This window comes from Arabidopsis lyrata (genome assembly GCF_000004255.2).
Source record: "Arabidopsis lyrata subsp. lyrata unplaced genomic scaffold ARALYscaffold_2, whole genome shotgun sequence".
NCBI lineage: Eukaryota > Viridiplantae > Streptophyta > Magnoliopsida > Brassicales > Brassicaceae > Arabidopsis > Arabidopsis lyrata.
Window position 1 is genome coordinate 10,103,235 of NW_003302554.1, and position 18,454 is coordinate 10,121,688.

General features: G+C 38.2%; 2 protein-coding genes and 1 pseudogene across 2 annotated transcripts; 1 reads left to right on the forward strand and 2 right to left on the reverse strand.

Moving 5' to 3' along the window:
• The first annotated feature begins 1,104 nt into the window (after window positions 1–1,104).
• LOC9324513 (DNA mismatch repair protein MSH1, mitochondrial) lies at window positions 1,105–5,369 on the forward strand. Its single transcript, XM_021033945.1, has 12 exons — window positions 1,105–1,474; window positions 1,808–1,949; window positions 2,412–2,487; window positions 2,676–2,795; window positions 3,291–3,345; window positions 3,452–3,500; window positions 3,656–3,741; window positions 3,858–4,022; window positions 4,280–4,389; window positions 4,503–4,608; window positions 4,705–4,790; window positions 5,145–5,369. Exons 2-11 carry the CDS (start codon window positions 1,903–1,905, stop codon window positions 4,785–4,787), a joined length of 897 nt encoding a protein of 298 aa, XP_020889604.1. The 5' UTR covers window positions 1,105–1,474; window positions 1,808–1,902; the 3' UTR covers window positions 4,788–4,790; window positions 5,145–5,369.
• Window positions 5,370–5,525: 156 nt separating this feature from the next.
• Window positions 5,526–6,454, reverse strand: LOC9323029 (RPM1-interacting protein 4). Its single transcript, XM_021033946.1, has 2 exons — window positions 6,355–6,454; window positions 5,526–6,015 (listed from the first exon to the last, which is right to left on the reverse strand). Exons 1-2 carry the CDS (start codon window positions 6,397–6,399, stop codon window positions 5,644–5,646), a joined length of 417 nt encoding a protein of 138 aa, XP_020889605.1. The 5' UTR covers window positions 6,400–6,454; the 3' UTR covers window positions 5,526–5,643.
• A 3,200-nt stretch (window positions 6,455–9,654) lies between these two features.
• On the reverse strand, window positions 9,655–12,785 carry LOC9324515 (annotated as a pseudogene).
• Window positions 12,786–18,454: the final 5,669 nt, after the last annotated feature.

Below are 18,454 nucleotides of genomic sequence, written 5' to 3' on the forward strand. Positions count from 1 at the left end.
TACATCAAATTCTATTGACTTTTGTACTACCTTTGAAGTGGGATATAAAGGGTACATATGAGATAATACTTACAGCTTGGCTTCGTAGTACAGGAAGGAACATCCAGTGAATCTTTGTTTTTTTTTTTTGTTTCTTTCGTATGGTTTTTTAATGATAATGTTACATAAGGGAAAGAAGATGAAATGTGATTGGGTATTTGTGATTTGTCCTAAGTTCAGTTAAAGAAGTAGACACAACATGCAAAATAGCCATTGGCTCTGTTGTGGAAATACTAGCTTTGTGCATGCCTATCTGATAATCCACGTGGCATTGACCAGCAAGATGATATTCATATTTTTTTCCACATAATATTTGTTATGTAAAGTAAACTCACACATATTGTACGTATTATTCAATGAATTACTTGCCTCTGCACTCTAACTATTTAGTGGTTTTCTTATTCTTGTTATTATCAATCTCTAATGTAGAAACGAATTAGACATCTTCATTCTATCTTTGAGGGTGACGAGAGATATAGTGTTATTATGTAGTGTCTCTGTTTTGTCTTGAACTCTTATGGTTTTCTTTCCTGTTATCACTATGGGGAGGTAATATAACAAAATCGAATAATAACGAGATAGTAAGAAGTCATACAACATGGATTAGATAAATTGGGCTAGAGCCATATTGCAATATTGCATCTTATATTGGATAACTATGTTACAAAATATTTGATCATCTTCAAAAGCAATAGTGTAATTAATTTAAAGATTTCCGGCAGAGAATAATCTTTGCAAACAAAATTGAGACTCTTTTGTAGCTTCTCCCATAGACACAAAAACTAACTAGTTGAGAAGTTTGATAATGAACAAGAATATAAATTTGATAGACATTAGTTGTCATGAAATCTTTTGTTATTTAATGTTCTGCATTTTTTTCACTAGTATAATTGTATTGTTGAATCCATCTCTTTTTTTTTTAATAACCACATTTTCACTTAAAAGGCTTTTAGCAAAGAAAATAAAAACAACACTAGTTATGACTTATGATATCTTTAACTTCATGATGAAAATACATATATAAAGATCGCATGCAAAATCTAAAAAAAAAAAGGTATAGTTGTGTAAGCCAAAAAATTATTGGGCCGAAATGAGAAATGATTTATTAGAAAGGCTAAAATCATAATTTCCTCTAAACTAGTGACCAAGACAACAATATATTTTCAGTTTGTGAAAAGTGTAATTGTCAGAGAGACAGGAAACAGTGAAATTGCATATCGTCGTCTTCTGGCGGGAAACGAAGCCCTAGAAAAAAGGTGAAAGCTCTTTTGTCTTCTTCTTCTTCTTCTTCTTCTTCTTCTTCTTCAGACTGTGTGAGAGAGAAAGAGATGCATTGGATTGCAACCAGAAACGCCGCCGTTTCAGTCCCTAAATGGCGATTCCTCTTCCGCTCCTCATTTCACACTTCCCTCAAACCCTCCTCTCCAATTCTACTGTAATCCCCTTTTGTCTTCTTCCTCTCCTTTGTATTAAGCTCATGAGTAGGCTCTTTGTTATTGAACTTTATTTTGAAATATTGGACTTTTATATTCCCTAATTAGAATCTATGGCTTTGATTTTTGTGATTGAGGGGACAAGAATTAGTTCAAAATTTCTCTTATTTTCTTGCAATTTCATACGAATTCTTCTGATTTTTATTGGTTTACGAGCTCAATTTCCTTGAATTTTAGACTTGTTTGTGATTTGTTAAGGTTCTTGGTTCATGATAGAATCTTGTTATGAAACTGTTTTAAATTTTGATGTGTTTGTTTTTGGTTTGTCATGACAGTAATAGAAGGAACTCTGAAGGTATATACTGTCTTAGAGATCGAAAGTCTCTTAAAGGAATCACAACGGCTTCTAAGAAAGTTAAGACGTCAAGTGATGTTCTCACTGACAAAGATCTCTCTCATTTGGTTTGGTGTAAGGAGGTAAGTCCTGTTTTTGTATTTTGTGAAGAAACCTTGGTCTTGATATTTCACATGGTCTTCTTGGATGTTATTGGTAAAACTGTTGATGGTAGAACTTGACTGATGCACCCAATCATGATTTACTGATTTTTCTTCTATGGTCAGTTCTCTTCTGAGACTATTAGAAGATCTCATCTCACTTTTCTCGATGTCAGCCTATAATCCTTTTAGAGCTTGGTCATTATATGATAAATAGCTTGGTTATTTGATAAGTCTTTCTTAGTATGACTTTGGAGACTAACATTCTTGCTTGATGGAGATTTATTAAGAATCAGAAATGTGTTTGGAGCCTCATATTATAAGTTGTAAGGCTGTAAGCAACTGAGTTGGAAATAGACCATTAGTTTTCATCCCAGTAGTCCAGTTCGTTACAGTAGCTTTGTGGCCTTCATTTATGCAATATTTGGATTTTCTTCATTTCAGTCTAAAAGATGGAAACCTCAACTGGGAGATGTTGCAGTTTAAGTCAAGGTTTCCACGCGAAGTTTTGCTCTGCAGAGTATGTTGTGTTTTCTCTCATGTTCTCTTCCTAGTTAAGTTTTAGCTGAACTAAAATTTTTGTAAGATGTTTTGCTGCTTTTCTAATCCCATGCGTTTTGTGATTTATGCTACCTCCAGTTAGTATAATGTTGGTGCAATCAATTTAAAGTCTTTGCCTTACAAAACCTATCATTTTTTTCTCTCCAGGTAGGGGACTTTTATGAGGCTATTGGAATAGATGCTTGTATACTCGTTGAATATGCTGGTCTAAATCCCTTTGGTGGTCTTCGATCTGATAGTATTCCAAAGGCTGGCTGCCCAGTTGTGGTACACAATCCCTTTTGAATTTCAAGCTTACTCTCATTGAGCGCATTGCTCTGATTTGAGTGGATAATCTGTTTCCTAGATAAAAATAAACTAATTTGTCTCTGGCATTTTCTTACAAAAAACACTGTTTAACAAGAGGACAGCCATATCTTCTTATGGGCAAATGAAGCCAAGTTTTCTGCAAGATCTCAGTATGCATAAGGACATTTCTTAATCTTTGCTTTTAGTAAAGTATAATCTGTTTTGATTTCATTTAGTCTCTGAAAGTTGTAGTCGTAGAGGCAGAACTTGGGAAAGTTACATAAGTAGCTGCTTTATTTGCCATTGCTTAGATGAAATCATGTTTTGGTGCTTTTCGTTGATTAGCAAACATAAGTTCTGCTGCAATTTCTCATTCTTACTCTTCCCTTCAGACCATCGTTGTCAACAATTAGTTTTTCTTTTTCCACAAATTCTTGTTCTTAATCCAGTTAAAAAATTTTCTTTCTTCTGCAGAATCTTCGACAGACTTTGGATGACCTGACGGCTGACACGCAGCGGTTATTCGGTGGTGAGTTGATAAAAGAAAATTCCTTACCACCTTATCATGTCCCTCAAGCATGTTGCATAAAAACGCTGACTATTGATTACTGCTGCATGTGTTTTCTTCACTGTAGTGTATTGTGGAGGAAGTTCAGGGGCCAACACCAGCACGCTCTCGCAAAGGTCGATTTATTTCAGGGTATGTAATAAGTTAGAATCCGAAACTTTCTGATTTCACAAGTAGCAATATTCATTGTTTTACTATCTAGGAAAGCACATTGAAACTTTTTTTCCCCTTGACATTCATCTTTCTGACATGTAAAATTGTAAGTATATAGGCATGCACATCCAGGAAGTCCTTACGTATATGGGCTCGTTGGTGTTGACCACGATCTTGACTTTCCTGAGCCTATGCCTGTTGTTGGTAAGTATGTCTTACTGTATTTTGTTACTCACTGAAATATTACTTTGTGCCTCAATTTCAACCTGTTAAAGGTTTAAGTCTTTATTTCTATTTTTTTTTTTTTTTTGTAATAACAGGGATATCTCAGTCAGCAAGGGGGTACTGTATGATATCTATTTTCGAGACTATGAAAGCATATTCACTAGATGATGGTCTAACAGAAGAAGCCTTAGTTACCAAGCTCCGCACCCGTCGCTGTCATCATCTTTTCTTACATGCATCGTTGAGGCACAATGCATCAGGTTTTGCATTCTTACTACAACTCTACATTGTATACGCATCTCTGAACTCTTGAAGATAATGTCAAATGTGGACAGTGTGCCAGTTTATCCTCACATGAACATGAGTACACCCAGGTGGTAGCATCTGATCTAGCAATCAGTTTAGAGTGTCAGGAGACTGTTAGAAGAAAAATAATATTCATGATTTGTGTCAGCTTAATTAGCTTTTGAGCTTTACGGTCTTTTATGATACAATTCTTGAAAACAGTTCTATGCAGGGACGTGCCGCTGGGGAGAGTTTGGGGAAGGGGGTTTACTCTGGGGAGAATGTAGTGGCAGGAATTTTGAATGGTTTGAAGGAGATACTCTTTCCGAGCTCTTATCAAGGGTCATAACTACAAACTTTGGCTCCTTATTAAATTTGATTTGCTATTTGCTTGTGACATTTCAGTTTGGTGACAAATCAACATTTACTTCTTTTTTTTTTTTTTTTCATCACAGGTCAAAGATGTTTATGGTCTTGATGATGAAGTTTCCTTTAGAAATGTCAATGTACCTTCAAAAAATCGGCCACGTCCTTTGCATCTTGGAACGGCTACACAAATTGGTTGGCATAGTTCTTCTCTGTGAATTGTGTTTCACTAGGAATTAGAAGTTTTGGAATAGTAAAGCATGCTAATAAAGTTATATGGTTGTATTGCAGGTTCCTTACCTACTGAAGGAATACCTTGTTTGAGAAGTGCTAATTTGCAAGCTAAGGATAACATGAGGAAAGCAGCTCAATAAGTGGTAAGTCTCAAAACTGGTAGAGTGTCTTGACACAAGTGGTTGAGTGGGTATTGTACTAATGCCTCAAAAATATGAGTTTAGATACACATTTGGATGGAGTTTGTGTATTTGGCTGAAATTGTGGAATTTAGAGTAAAGTTTGAAATACATATTTACCCAAAAAAGTTTCAAGAAAAACTCATTCATCGAAAACTTAGTTATTGCTTCAAAACTTTTTGGGTTTATAATCTAGACATGTCCGTATATATCAGTCACTTTTTTGTACATCGCAAGTCTGTTTTGTTTCGATTTTGTTCCATCTTGTCTCTATTGTGCATGCTATAAGCTCATACATCGGCTGTTTTTTTGTTGCAGAATCCGAAATGGAAACCAGAAAGCTTGGAGGAGGTAGATGAAACCGAAGTGGATGCTCTCTTTAAGCCACTAAGTCTTGATATTGGAAGAACTAAACGTATGAAAGCGACTTACCAACAAAAGAATGTGAACATGTTTTTGTGTTGACATTCGTCAAATTGATCGCTCTCGTGTTGCAAGCTTTGTGCACATTTCCCATCTATTTATCAATGTTGTTTTCAAGTCGTAGATTGATTAACTCACAAGAAGTAAAAACTTCAGTATAGAGTGTTACAATTTCTATATTCCTAATGGTATGCAAAAAAGTGGTAGTGAAAGAGAAGTAGAATCACAAAAATTGTTTGGCAAACTTAAAAAGCAGTTTTAAAACTCAAGATAATTAGATAGAGAACCATAAAACACATAAGCAACACACAGACACATTCAATCAAGAATCGGACATTCTCTGAAACAAGTGATGCAAACAAACAGACAGCTTCAAAGAAGATTGAATCAACATTCATACTTCAAACTTTTCAGGTAAAAGTGAGACATTTGATACTTCAAACTCTTGAGGTAAAAGTGAGATTCTTACGCTTTCATCAGCTCTAAGGTTGGCAGGTTTAGGCTTGGATCTTCCAGTGCCATCATATGAATTCTTATGCAACAGTGACTTGTCATAATTACTACTGTTCTGAGAAGCCCTTCCTTGTCTTTTGTTAGCAGCCTCATTTGATGAACCACTAGCATCACCAAACTGCTTCAACTCGCTCTCTTCTCGGCTTCTCATATGCTCACGCGACGGATCAACTTGCTCAGGTTTGGTTCTGGAAGGAGGAGGAGGAGCTTGTGATTGCGAATCCGAGTTTCCAAATTTGGGTGCATTCGAACGCTGTTGCAGCCAAAGTGATACACAAACTCAATCAGTTCAACCACAAAACTTCCAATAGCTTCAAGATAGAAACATCACACACCAAGATAAACAACAACAACACATGATCTTTGCAATTTCGTTGTAACTAAGAATCTAAAAAAAAACATTGCTTTATTTATATCAATTTTCATTCAATAAATGTCCAATCATAAGTTGAAATATGGCTAAATCAAAAGTAGAAACTTTCATATAACCCTTTTCTTATCTAAGCAATCAGAATTATAAAGTTGATGAACCACAAGCATCAACTTTATGAACCACAAGCATCATAAAGTTGTTTAGTACTACGGCTCTTACTCTGTTTCTTAATAGCTCCACAATCCACAACATCTCTTGGATCATCACACATTATAAATGATCTATAAACTCCTGATCTCAATTTCCCTTCAGGCATTGTGTTTTCTCTCTACAACAAAATTTTCAAACTCAATTAGATCTCAAAACATAAAACATTACAGAAATCTTCAAGAACAGATATCTAAGATAATAAACATGAATTAAACACAAAATTCCAAGAACATATTAATTTAAAATTCTCCTAAAACTAAATGGTACTTTTAACAGGAAGAAAAAAAAAAAAAAAAAAAAGAAAAGAAAAGAAAATACAATCACGTTTTCGATTTGAAAGTTTGCAATGTTTTGGGACTTATTTTTTTGTCTTGTTCGTTATGTCAGTGAATCAAATACTATGTTAAAAAATAAAAGTTTTAGTCAAAGAGAACTACACAGGGCATGGGCAAGTCATCTCACATCATCAGTGAGCTCACGTCATCATCACATCATAAGCAACGATCGGATCAAATAATAAAAGAAGAAGAGACAGTTTGCACTTTGCATATAGAAGCAAAAAGAGAAGAGAAAACACTCACTACTTGGCCAACAATGGTTTCCATCTCTTCCATGGCTTTCCCTTCTTCTGTCACTTCCATGGCTTTCCCTTCTTCTGTCAGAAGAATCTTCTCATCTGTTTCTTCTTCTCACAACTTCTCAAGGATGAGAAGCTTCTCATCTGTTTCTGTTTCTTCTTCTGTGAGAAGTTTCTCCGTGAGAAGCTTCTCATCAACCAATGAGGAGCTCTTTGCAAGGGAGGCTGAGGAGAAGCTTGCAAAAGAAAAGGACGAGGAGCTCTTTGCAAAGGAGGCTGAGGAGAAGCTTGCAAAAGAAAAGGATGAGGAGCTCTTTGAAAAGGAGGCTGAGGAGAAGCTTGCAACAGAGGCTGAGGAGAAGCTTGCAACAGAGGCTGGAAAAGTTGAGTTTGCAGAAATTTCGGACAGGTTTACTAATCTCCTCAAAGTCCACCTAAGTCCTCCTTTTTACGGAATCGGACGTAAACAAACGAAGTATTGGAATTCGTGTGCTCATTATGCAATTAAGGGACTTGGAGTGCAGTTTGATTATGATAAAAAAGAAATACCAGTCAATGGAAATGAATACCTATACTTTCTCTTTTTGCTCCCATCCTCGGAGAGAGAGGTAGAAATCTTGATGGGTGAGAAAAGTGTCCAGTTCTTCTTGGATAATGTGGAACAAAACGATCTGGCAAAAAAATAATGGGATTTGATTGAAGAGAAGAAAGCAGAGAACTGGGATTTGATGAAGAAAGCAGAGGAGGAGAGGAAGAAGAAAGCAGAGGAGGAAAAGAAGAAAGCAGAGGAGGAAAAGAAGAAGAAAGCAGAGGAGGAAAAGAAGAAAGCAGAGGAGGAGAGGAAGAAGAAAGCAGAGGAGAGGAAGAAGAAAGCAGAGGAGAGGAAGAAGAAAGCAGAGGAGAGGAAGAAGAAAGCAGAGGAGGAGTTGAAAGGAAACGACGTGGCAGAGGAGGAGCAGGGAGGAGAGGAGGACGACGTGGCTGAGAAGTGAGAACCCTAATTATTAGAAAGCTTTAGGAAGGGTATGTGCTTAATTGAAAGTATTTTTCATGGTTCCCTAAGTATTTTGTTGAATTGTTTCTATGTATTTGCTTAATGGATTTAAGTATTTAAGTATTTTGTTGAATTGTTTCTATGTATTTGCTTAATGGATTTAAGTATTTAAGTATTTTGTTGAATTGTTTCTATGTATTTGCTTAATGGATTTAAGTATTTAAGTATTTCGTTTTCACTAACATTCATACACTTAGTTATCATATTCATCCCCAAGAAGTTGTATCTCTCCATAGCACAAATCAAAGTGTCGAGATTGGTGGCATCAAACACATTGGTGTAGACTAAATTCCCATCTCTCAAAGGCTTAATTTAGTCCCGTCGTCAAAGAAGGCAAAATCCAAAGGGAATTAAGTAAGCATTTCCATAGAGACTCAGAAAAGGGTAGATGTTAACCGTGAAAGGCGAATCATGTGAATACAAGAAATTGATTATCTCAATCGTTGCATCCCTTAATTAGCTCAGGCTTAAAGTCTCCAGCTGATGGAACAGGGTTCCCTTCAGGCGAAAAATAGATATCTGCGTTGAAAGGAACAGTGACTTTAGCATTTTTAAGATCAGCTTCCTCTAATGCTCGTTGGATGTTGATGAGAGCTGTGTACTTGATGTTGACTCCACCATGGTAAGCATAAGCAGTGACTCCACCATAGTTATCCTTTAGCATCTTCAATTCACTACATTTTCAGGTGGAAGCTGGTGACTTGCCATTGTTCCCCAGTTCACTCCTACACTACTAGTGTTGCTAGTGGCAATAGAAACAACTTGTGAGACAAGAAAGAAACAGAGAATAATCTGATGAGAAAAGAAATGGTTTGCTAATCTTGTTCTCTCTTCTCTTAACTTAAACCGCAGCTGCGACTCTGGTCAAACCTCTTGAAGATCCTGGCCGCAGTATCAATCATCACAGGGGGAACTCACAAAGTTCATCAGATGGATCTTCATCAGTGATCAAACCCAACCCCAAGAAATCGCAGTCCCATGTTTTCTGACACGTTGGTTCCGCTACAGGAAGGCTTCTGCGTCTGGCTACTTCTTTGGCAAAGTCTAGAGCAAGTCTTTGGTCTGAGATCACAATGCTGTCTCTATTCTGAAAAGATGATTTTTGGCTTCTTTTGATGTTAGTGTTGAAGAGATCCTCTGCGATAGGAATGATTTAAGAGAGATTTGGGAGGCTTCTGGCTCTTGAGAATGTTGAATTGTGGTACAAGAAGAAACTTCTCCATTGTCACAATGGCCTTTACAAGAACAAAGTAAATATGAGGAAATGCTTAAAAGAAACAAACTTTGAAAACATTCTGAGAGTTAAGAAGTGTAGTAATAACCTTGAATGTGAAACTCTGAAGAAGTGGTTTCCTCTGCAGAAATTTGGTTTATTGATTCACGCGTATCCTGTGAAGAACCTGAATTATTCTCTGAACCGAGATCTTTGTCTTGTTGATGGAAGTTTCTTCTTGGCCTAGATGAGAAACAGGGTTAATAAACAGGGTTAAATGTTCCTCTGCATCTATCACATTTGTTACATTCTGACTATGTTTCTTCATTTTAATAAATAATATGGTTGGCAAAAAAAATAGTATTTTGAGAAATTTCTCTACAAAAAAATCACAAAAACAGAGGTTATGTGAGTTAATCATTGTGTCTACTTTGTAGATTTGTATGAAGAACAATTCGTTGGAACTTAACCAAACTAGGCCAAAAGGCCCAAGACATAATAACAAACAAGTCGTTCATGAAGAAAAAGAATGAAAGAATAATATTCAAAACCAGAATCAACATCACAACATCTAAAGAAGAAACCAAACCAAAAAAAAAAAAAACAATTTAAAATGTAATCATATATCGTAGTAAGTCAATTAGAGAGTAAGGCAATTTTCTCCTCTCTTATGGTTTAAAGAGAAGGTCCACTATAACCTTGACCGGTTCTTTTAATTTTCCCCATCTCCATTTCCCTTGTGGCTTGACCCTCGCTGCTCGAACCAGACGGGTACAGTCCATAGTCACTTGTTGGATTACTGTATTCGCCGGTTGTGCCGTACTCTTTGAGTTCCAAGAGCCATTTTCCTAAACTTCTTCATGTCATCGTTGTATTGGCTCGTATCGTAATCTGTGCTTCCTCCATATGAACTGTAAACGTTGCTGTGACCCGGTCTCATCCCTTCGTTAAGATCTGATAGCGATACATTTCCTTCTAACGCACGCACAATCTGCTCGGATATAACACCAATCACTTCACCATTAGTATGAACATTTGGCAAGTGAAAAAAAATGCATCTAAGAAAATATGTTGACAATTATTCGAGCAAGTGTCACAGGTATAGTTTTTATTCAATTGGTATTGGTTTGCACAGTATTAATATGCAACAAAATATACGGGTAGCCATAACCCCAAACCGATTCAAAATCAAACCGTAAGATTTTTGGTACTAGTTAAGTACAGTATAGATATTTCAAAACCAAGGAAATCGGAAAACCAAACCGAATGGGCTTCCCTATGATAAAAGGAAGGTACTGTTAATTAAGTTACCTGGCTCATGCGAGGTCTACGGCGAGCTGAATGGCGAACACAAGCTGCAGTACAAGCAACCATACGAGCCATCTCCTCTTTGTCATACTCATTACCCATCTTTGAATCAGCCAAACCATCAAAGTCTCCTTCCTCAGATGCTCGGTTAAGCAAAGGTCGTGCCTGTTCCACCATCATTCACACATAGCTTTTGCTTCAGTCAACAGTCAAATTGTTAAAAATTCAGAAGTTTAGATTATTTGCAGTCGTAGAAAGTACCCAGTCAACTAAGCTGTCATCTACATAGACATTGTTTGCATCAACAGGGCACCGCCCGGTTATAAGCTCCAAAAGTACAACGCCAAATGAGAAAACGTCAGACTTTTCTGTGAGCTTTCCGCTTGCAGCATATTCTGGAGCCAAATACCTAAAATCCCAAAACCAAAAGTTTCAGAATTTGTACAATGATAAGGATCACAGACATTGTGCAACCTGCATAAATGTACATATTTAGTAGATTCAAGATGATCTTCACCCAAAGGTTCCCATCAGGCGTGTAGATACATGAGTGTTTGTATCCGAAGCAATCTTGGCAAGACCAAAGTCAGCAACCTGAAAGATAGAAGAGCTTCAGTGACACAAATTACAAAAACACTTCACAAACATATCGAATCACGATTTTGTCATACCTTAGCTTAAAATTTGAAATCCATAAGTATATTTGCTGCCTTAATATCACGGTGAATGATTTTCGGATTGCCTGCAAACATTTATATATACCTCATGAACAAACACATACTGTAATTATCAAACACCTACATATACTGCATTTCAGATTTTATACTTACAATCTTCATGAAGATATGAAAGTCCTTTAGCAGATCCAAGAGCAATCTTCAATCTAGTGCTCCATTCCATTGTAGGCCTTCCCTTCCCTATAACAAAAATTCAATTCCCAAACAAATCATCACTAATTGAAATCAACAAAGCAATGTAATAAAAGCACAAGAAAGAGTTAAGCTTTGTTCTAACCGTGGAGGTGAAACTCGAGATTGTTGTTGGGAACAAACTCATAGACAAGCAATCGTTGAGCACCGGCCATACAATAACCGATAAGAGAAACCAAATGCCTGTGGTGAACTCTGCCAATAATCTCAACCTCAGCCTGAAACTCTCTCTCTCCCTGACCACTCCCAGCTTTCAACTGTTTCACAGCAACTTCTTTCCCACTAGGCAATATACCTTTGTGCACATAACCAAACCCGCCTTGTCCTAACAAATTAGCCTCAGAGAAGCCATTAGTAGCTCTTGACAACTCCTCATAAGTGAAAGTGCTTTTGGAAAAGCCTAACACAAGCCCTGGAGACGGCGGAGGAAGAACCGGAAGATCCGAATAGTCAGAGTTTCCACTGCTGCTCATGTATGCCGGTGGTGGTGGCGGCGGCGGAGGTTGTCGTGGTGGAGAAGGAGGCTTAGGTGGTGGTGGCAATGACGGCATTACGTGATTATCTGACGGTTGTGATGCATTCTGTTGTTGCCAATACTGTTGCTGTCCACCGTAAGGTCCTCCAGCTGATAAACAATAACAAATCTCTGTAAATTCCGATGATTCTATATGAAAGTTTGAATATTTTCTGTAAAGGTAACATCTTTTCGTATTAGATTTGAGCAAATTTGTATCGGAATTGTAAATAATCAGAGAAATGATGAACAATTATAGTTTAAAGATTCGATTATTATTTTGATAAAGTTGAGATCTTTGAATTTGAATCACCTTTGGGACCAGGAGGAGGTGGAGGAGGAGGAACATAGTAAGCAGCTTCATCATCGTGTCTTCTTCTTCGTTTCTTCTTACAAAGAAGACAAATCAAAGTCAAGAAAACAAGCACAGCGACACCTCCAATGGCGATTCCAACAACAACTCCTGTAGATAAACCACCGGAAGAAGAATCAGACGGTGGCGAGGGAGAAGAAGAAGAAGAGCCCCCTGATGGGTTTGTAGATGGAGTTCGAGGAGTAAGTCCTGAAGGGGTGGTTGGTGGTCCTTAGCTTGGAGATGGAGGGCTTTTAGTTGATCCAGGAGTGGTGGGAGACGGCGGAGATGGAGTGATGGGAGTGGAAGGAGAAGGTTGAGGAAGAGGAAGAGTCCAAGATCCAGGAGGAGATGGAGGAGGTAAAGGAGAAGAAGGAGGAGGAGTGGTGGTTGCTGAGTTTGAAGGAGGAGGAGATGGTGGAGATGGTGATGGAGTAGTTCCCGGAGACGGCGCCGAGGATATTTTTGCTTTTTGCTTTTTGCTTCGATCTAATCAATAAAGAATCTCTCTCTCTCTCTCTCTCTCTCCCGAGAAACAAAAGAGAATTGAGAAGAATGTGAAAAAAGGAAGGAGAAGAGAGAGGAGAGGAGTGATCTGGTGCCAACGAGAGTAGAGAGTTTTTGTGTGTTTTGCTTTTTGTCGGAATTTGGACAATGGGAGCTGCCTTTGGGACACTACACGATTCCTCTTCGAAAGTTTACTTTTTAGTCTCCTTTTCTTTTGTTTCTGAAAAGGAAAAGTGATGTGTCGTTGCAGACAATCTATCTTACCAAATGAGATGTGGATTGTGGACTATATTATGCAACTAATAGAATAGAATGATGTTGACCAAAAAGAATAATATTATGCAATCGAGAACTATTCGATTTTTTAGGACCACAAGAAACAAGAAAGTTTCGATCCTCTACCATTTATATTTTTTTTCTTTTTGGCCATCGATCGATTCTCTACTATTTTAACACGGATGCATGTAACAGAACCCAAAAAAAAAAAAAAAAAAAAAAAAAAAAAAAAAGTGGTGAATGGTAAATAAAGGATATGTGCCAATAAAGATTTTACATGTACCAAATTAGTAATACAATGGTCAAGTACCTATTTGTGTTAATGGAGAATCAGAGAGCTTTAAAGATATCTGAATAATGCTTAGATTGGACTGAAACTAGTTTGGTCTTTAAATAGACCTTACAACAGAAACTCCGAAACAAACGCAACTGAAACAAACTCTAAGCTCGTGTCCTACAAAACAGGACAACGACTTATTCTAATTGAAACTTTCAAACATAACTAATTAAACTTAAAACTCAATTTTATTCTTCAAATCTTCCCCTAAACTGGAACGGCTCCTTCCAGTTTACTCCTTCTCACAGCACACCCCCATTCTTCCTCTAAGTTTTTCAAACACTTCACGCTTCACAGCTTTGGTCATGATATCAGACACTCCTTCCATGTAACACAGGGTTCTTTGACAGTTTGATGGTGGAGCTGTTATCACAAAACAGAACCGTACCGTCTCCTTGAGCACACCCAATTTCTTCAAGTATATTTCTCAGCCACACTCCCTGACATGCTCCATAAGCTGCTGAAACAAATTCAGCTTCAGTTGTAGATAAAGTCACTATGGGCTGCTTCTTTGATGCCCACGAAACAGCTCCTCCTCCAAGCATGAATACATAACCTGAGGTACTTCTTAGAATCCTTTTTGCAGCCAACACATGCTGCTCATTGGGGTTCTCCATGTACCGACTAACCAGATTTACAGAATAAATCAAATCAGGTCTAGTTGCAGTCAAGTATCTCAGACTTCCTACAAGTTGTTTGAATGCGGTGGGATCAACATCATCTCCAGCTCCCACTTTCGTCAATTTGTGACCAGGCACGATCGGATTCTTCACCGCGTTGCAGCTCTGCATATCATATTTCACCAAAATTTCTTCAGCATACTTCTGTTGGTTGATGAATATACCTCTATCATCTTGAATAACTTCAACTCCCAAGAAGTACTTCATCTTTCCAAGATCGGTCATTGAGAATTCCATCATCATTGAACTCTTGAATTCTTCTAGCATTGAGATCGAATTTCCGGTGTAGAAAAGATCATCCACGTACAAGCTTACAATGAGGATATTGTTTTCTTCCTTCTTCACAAATAACGTGTGCTCACAGTAAGCTTTCTCGAATTTTTCCTTCAGGAAATAACCCTCAATTCGACTGTACCAAGCTCTCGGTGCCTGTTTAAGCCCGTACAACACCTTTTCATCTTGTATACCTTATTGGTTTCATCTTCAACTTCAAAACCCTTTGGTTGTTCGACATAGACATCCTCATTTAATTCTCCATGTAGAAAAGCGCTTTTCACATCGAGTTGAAATACGCTCCAATTCCTTTCTGCAGCCAAAGCAAGAATCGATCTAATCGTATCCCATCTTGCAACCGGTGCAAAAACTTCATGGAAATCCACTCCATGCTTCTGGTGGTACCCTTTTGCCACTAGTCGCGCCTTGAATTTAGCCACATCTCCTTTCTCATTAAACTTTGTTTTATACACCCACTTGACTCCAATTACTTTTGCTCCTAACGGCAGATCCATGAGCTCCCAAGTGTTGTTTTCTTCAATCGATTTAATTTCAGCTTCTATGGCCTCTCTCCACACATCTTGTTGTACTGCATCCTCAAAACGATCTGGATCATCAGACGCGATGAACATGGCCAGAATATCCTCACCTTGTTCTGAAATAAAAAAACCAGCGTTTCCTGCATTTCGTGCAACGTGGTAGTCTTTCATCCACACAGGTGCTTGTCTGTTCCTTTTTTCTGGAAGGACAGGAGCTGGACTGGAGCTGATATGCTGATTCTCTTCTTCTTCTCCACGTTCTTCTTCCTCATTATTTTCTGAAATATTTGGCTCCTCTGCTTCATTATCATTTCCTGCTCCCATATTCTCTTTTCTTTCAGTTTCTGTTACCATCTCGTTCCATGACAGCTCGTTACTCTGCAGCTTATCATCCCATTCCCAACCTCTGGTTTCATCGAAGTGAACATCTCTGCTAATAACAATCTTCTTCGTTTCTGGATTGTAAAGGCGATATGCTTTGATTCTTTGCTCAATCTGAACATCACACACTTGACACTCTTCTCATCTAGTTTGATTCTTCTTTCGTATGGCACCAAAGCAAAAGCAACACAACCAAATATTTTTAAATGCTCCACCGAAGGTTTGTGTTGGCTCCACTTCTCTTCCGGTGTGATGTCTCCTAACGCAGCTGAGGGGCTTCTATTCAGAATGTGGACCGCATACTGAACAGCTTCTGCCCAAAATCTCCTTGGGACTGACATTTCAAGCAACATACACCTTGTCATATTCATGACACTTCTGTTTTTTCTTTCGGCAACCCCATTTTGTTGTGGTGTGTACGCAGCAGTAAGTTTTCGCTTGATTCCACTCTCCTTACAGTATTCTGCAAATGCCTTTGAATTAAATTCTCCTCCTCTGTCTGTTCTCAAGCATACCAAAGCTTGTCCCAACTCCCTTTCTGCTCCTGCTTTGAATTCTTTGAAGGTTTGCAGAGCTTCTGATTTTTCTGTCAAGAGAAATGTCCAACATTTTCTGATGTAATCATCAATAAAGTTGATAATGTACCTCTTTCCACTTTCTGATGTCGGAGAAATAGGCCCACATATGTCGATGTGAACCAACTGCAGTGCTCGTGATGATTTCCATTCGCTCTTCTTCGGGATGCTATCACGGTTCTGCTTCCCCTTTAAACAAACCTCGCATATAGCTTCAGCTTCTTCTAAGCTTGCAATTGGCAGCCCGTTTACCATCTTCTTCTCAGCTAAAGTCCTCAAGCCTGTGTAGTTGAGGTGACCAAATCTTTTATGCCACAGTTGTTCTGCCTTTTCTGTTACTTGTAAGCATTTACCCTCTTCTGCTTCTCTCGCCTTTCTCACTGTGGCTAGGACAATGAACATCCTGTTCTTTGTCATGGTTGAGTACATTACCATTTTCTTTTGTTGCTTGTGCCAAATCTCACACACGTCATCGTCAATGATCACTCTAAGCCCCTTTTGCTGCAGCTGTCCCATGCTAAAGAGGTTGTTTCTTAAGCCCAGCACAAAGTAAACAGATGTGATTACTCTAATGGTTCCATTGATCTCCAGACGCAAGCTTCCCTTTCCTTCCACCATCATTCTTCTATCATCGCCAAGTTTAACGTTTTGTCGAAAGCTCCCGTCAAATTCAATGAACCATTCTCTTGTACCACACATATGGTTGCTACAACCGGAATCTAGGAACCATACATGTTCCTCTTCTTCTTTAATCATGTCAACATGCGCCATCAGAACCATGTCTTCATCCATTTCTGCGTAGTTGGCTTCTTTGTCCCAGTCTGGACACTCTGATTTGTAATGTCCCAATTTGTAACATTTGTAACACTCCACCATTTCCTTAGAAGAGTTTCCACGTCCTCTTCCTTGATAGACTCCTCGGCCACGTCCTCGGTTCGGAGATCCTCCTCTGCCTCTGCCATAATTGGGCCTCCATTGCCCTTCTACCTTCAGAGCATGCTCTTCTCCTTTATGTCTGCTTAGGTTCTGCTCATGCACCATCAATGAGCTTTGCAGTCCGTCTACTGTCATCAGTTTGATGTCATTTGATTCACTAATGGCACAAACGACGTATGTGAACTTCTCCACCAGAGTTCTCAAGATCTTTTCCACTACCTTAGAATCTGGTATATCTTCTCCCAGATTTCTCATGTTGTTGGCGACCTCCATTACTCTTGAGAAATACCCTGTAATTGTCTCTCCGATCTTCATTTCAAGTATCTCAAAGTCTCTGCGTAGCCTCTGTAGTTACGCACTTTGAACCCTATCATTACATTGGTACTTCCTCTTCATCGACTCCCACAAATCCTTAGACGTCTCCTTCTTCAAAATTGTCTTGAGGATCGTCTTGTCTATGGAGGCAAACAGGTAGTTCTTCACCTTGTGATCTATGACGGTCTTCTCCGCCATCTCCGTTCTTTGTGGTCCGGTTAGGATCACGTTTCTCTCTTGCCGTGGAATCCCTGTTTCAATGAGATCCCACCACTCCTTGGATCTGATCAGATTTTCCATGAGCATCACCCAATGCTCATAGTCTCCGTCGAACTTTGGCACAATCAACCCATCCTTCTCACTCATTTTGTCTGTGTTTTTGTTTTTTTTTTATCTCAGGCTCGTGAAAAGCTCTAATACCACTTGTTAATGGAGAATCAGAGAGCTTTACGAAACTGAGAAGATATCTGAAACTAGTTTGGTCTTTAAATAGACCTTACAACAGAAACTCCGAAACAAACGCAACTGAAACAAACTCTAAGCTCGTGTCCTACAAAACAGGACAACGACTTATTCTAATTGAAACTTTCAAACATAACTAATTAAACTTAAAACTCAATTTTATTCTTCAATTTGTTCCTCCATTACTAACCAGTGCGGACCAAATGACTTGCCACCTAAGAAAAGCAATTGACCTAAATGCTCTTGCGGCTGCATGGGTCTCACATTGTCTCGTGACAGTGTGAAAGCAAAACACGAACTTGCCACGTTATCACAAAGAGCAAGCCACGTCACCGTCTCATTGTTAACAGTTAACACTATTTTGCTCTCTTAATTTATTTCGTTACGGACAACAAATATTATGAAGTGGCGGATAGATGTCTCCAAATACTTTTTAAATTGTCCACTCAATATAATTTAATAAATATAAACAGATATATTAATTGTAGGTTGACAAAGTGTCAATTTAATTAAAAATATATAGATATTAGTTGACAGTGTAGAATTTTTCAAAACTAATCATAAACTTAGTCGTAACGGAAAGGTAATTAAACCTATCAAATTTGACTAATAATTTTCTACTGAATTTCAAATATTTAGTTTAATTATGAAAACTTCCAGTATGCATTAGGTTTTGAAATTATACTAGTTAGTCCTGGGTTTTCGGATCGGTTTGTTCGGATTGGACCGAATAAACCGATCAAATCGCATTTCGGTTCTGAGAGAGTGAAAGGAAGAGAACCGATCGGAGACTATTTAATTGGGAATTCGGTTTCGGTTTAATCGGGTTCGGATTAAGAATTCCGATCGGTTTTCGTAAACCGAGGTATAAAATCCTATTA

What these genes read in the sequence shown, in the direction of transcription:
- LOC9324513 (XM_021033945.1), top strand. Translation starts at nt 1,903, where the DNA reads ATGTTCTCACTGACAAAGATCTCTCTCATTTGGTTTGGTGTAAGGAG. An exon ending in GCGAAGTTTTGCTCTGCAGA is followed by an intron (nt 2,488 to 2,675) that starts GTATGTTGTGTT and finishes TTTTCTCTCCAG; the next exon opens with GTAGGGGACTTTTATGAGGC. An exon ending in TTTCCGAGCTCTTATCAAGG is followed by an intron (nt 4,390 to 4,502) that starts GTCATAACTACA and finishes TTTTCATCACAG; the next exon opens with GTCAAAGATGTTTATGGTCT.
- LOC9323029 (XM_021033946.1), bottom strand. Translation starts at nt 6,399, where the DNA reads ATGATCCAAGAGATGTTGTGGATTGTGGAGCTATTAAGAAACAGA. An exon ending in TGGAGCTATTAAGAAACAGA is followed by an intron (nt 6,016 to 6,354) that starts GTAAGAGCCGTA and finishes TGGCTGCAACAG; the next exon opens with CGTTCGAATGCACCCAAATT.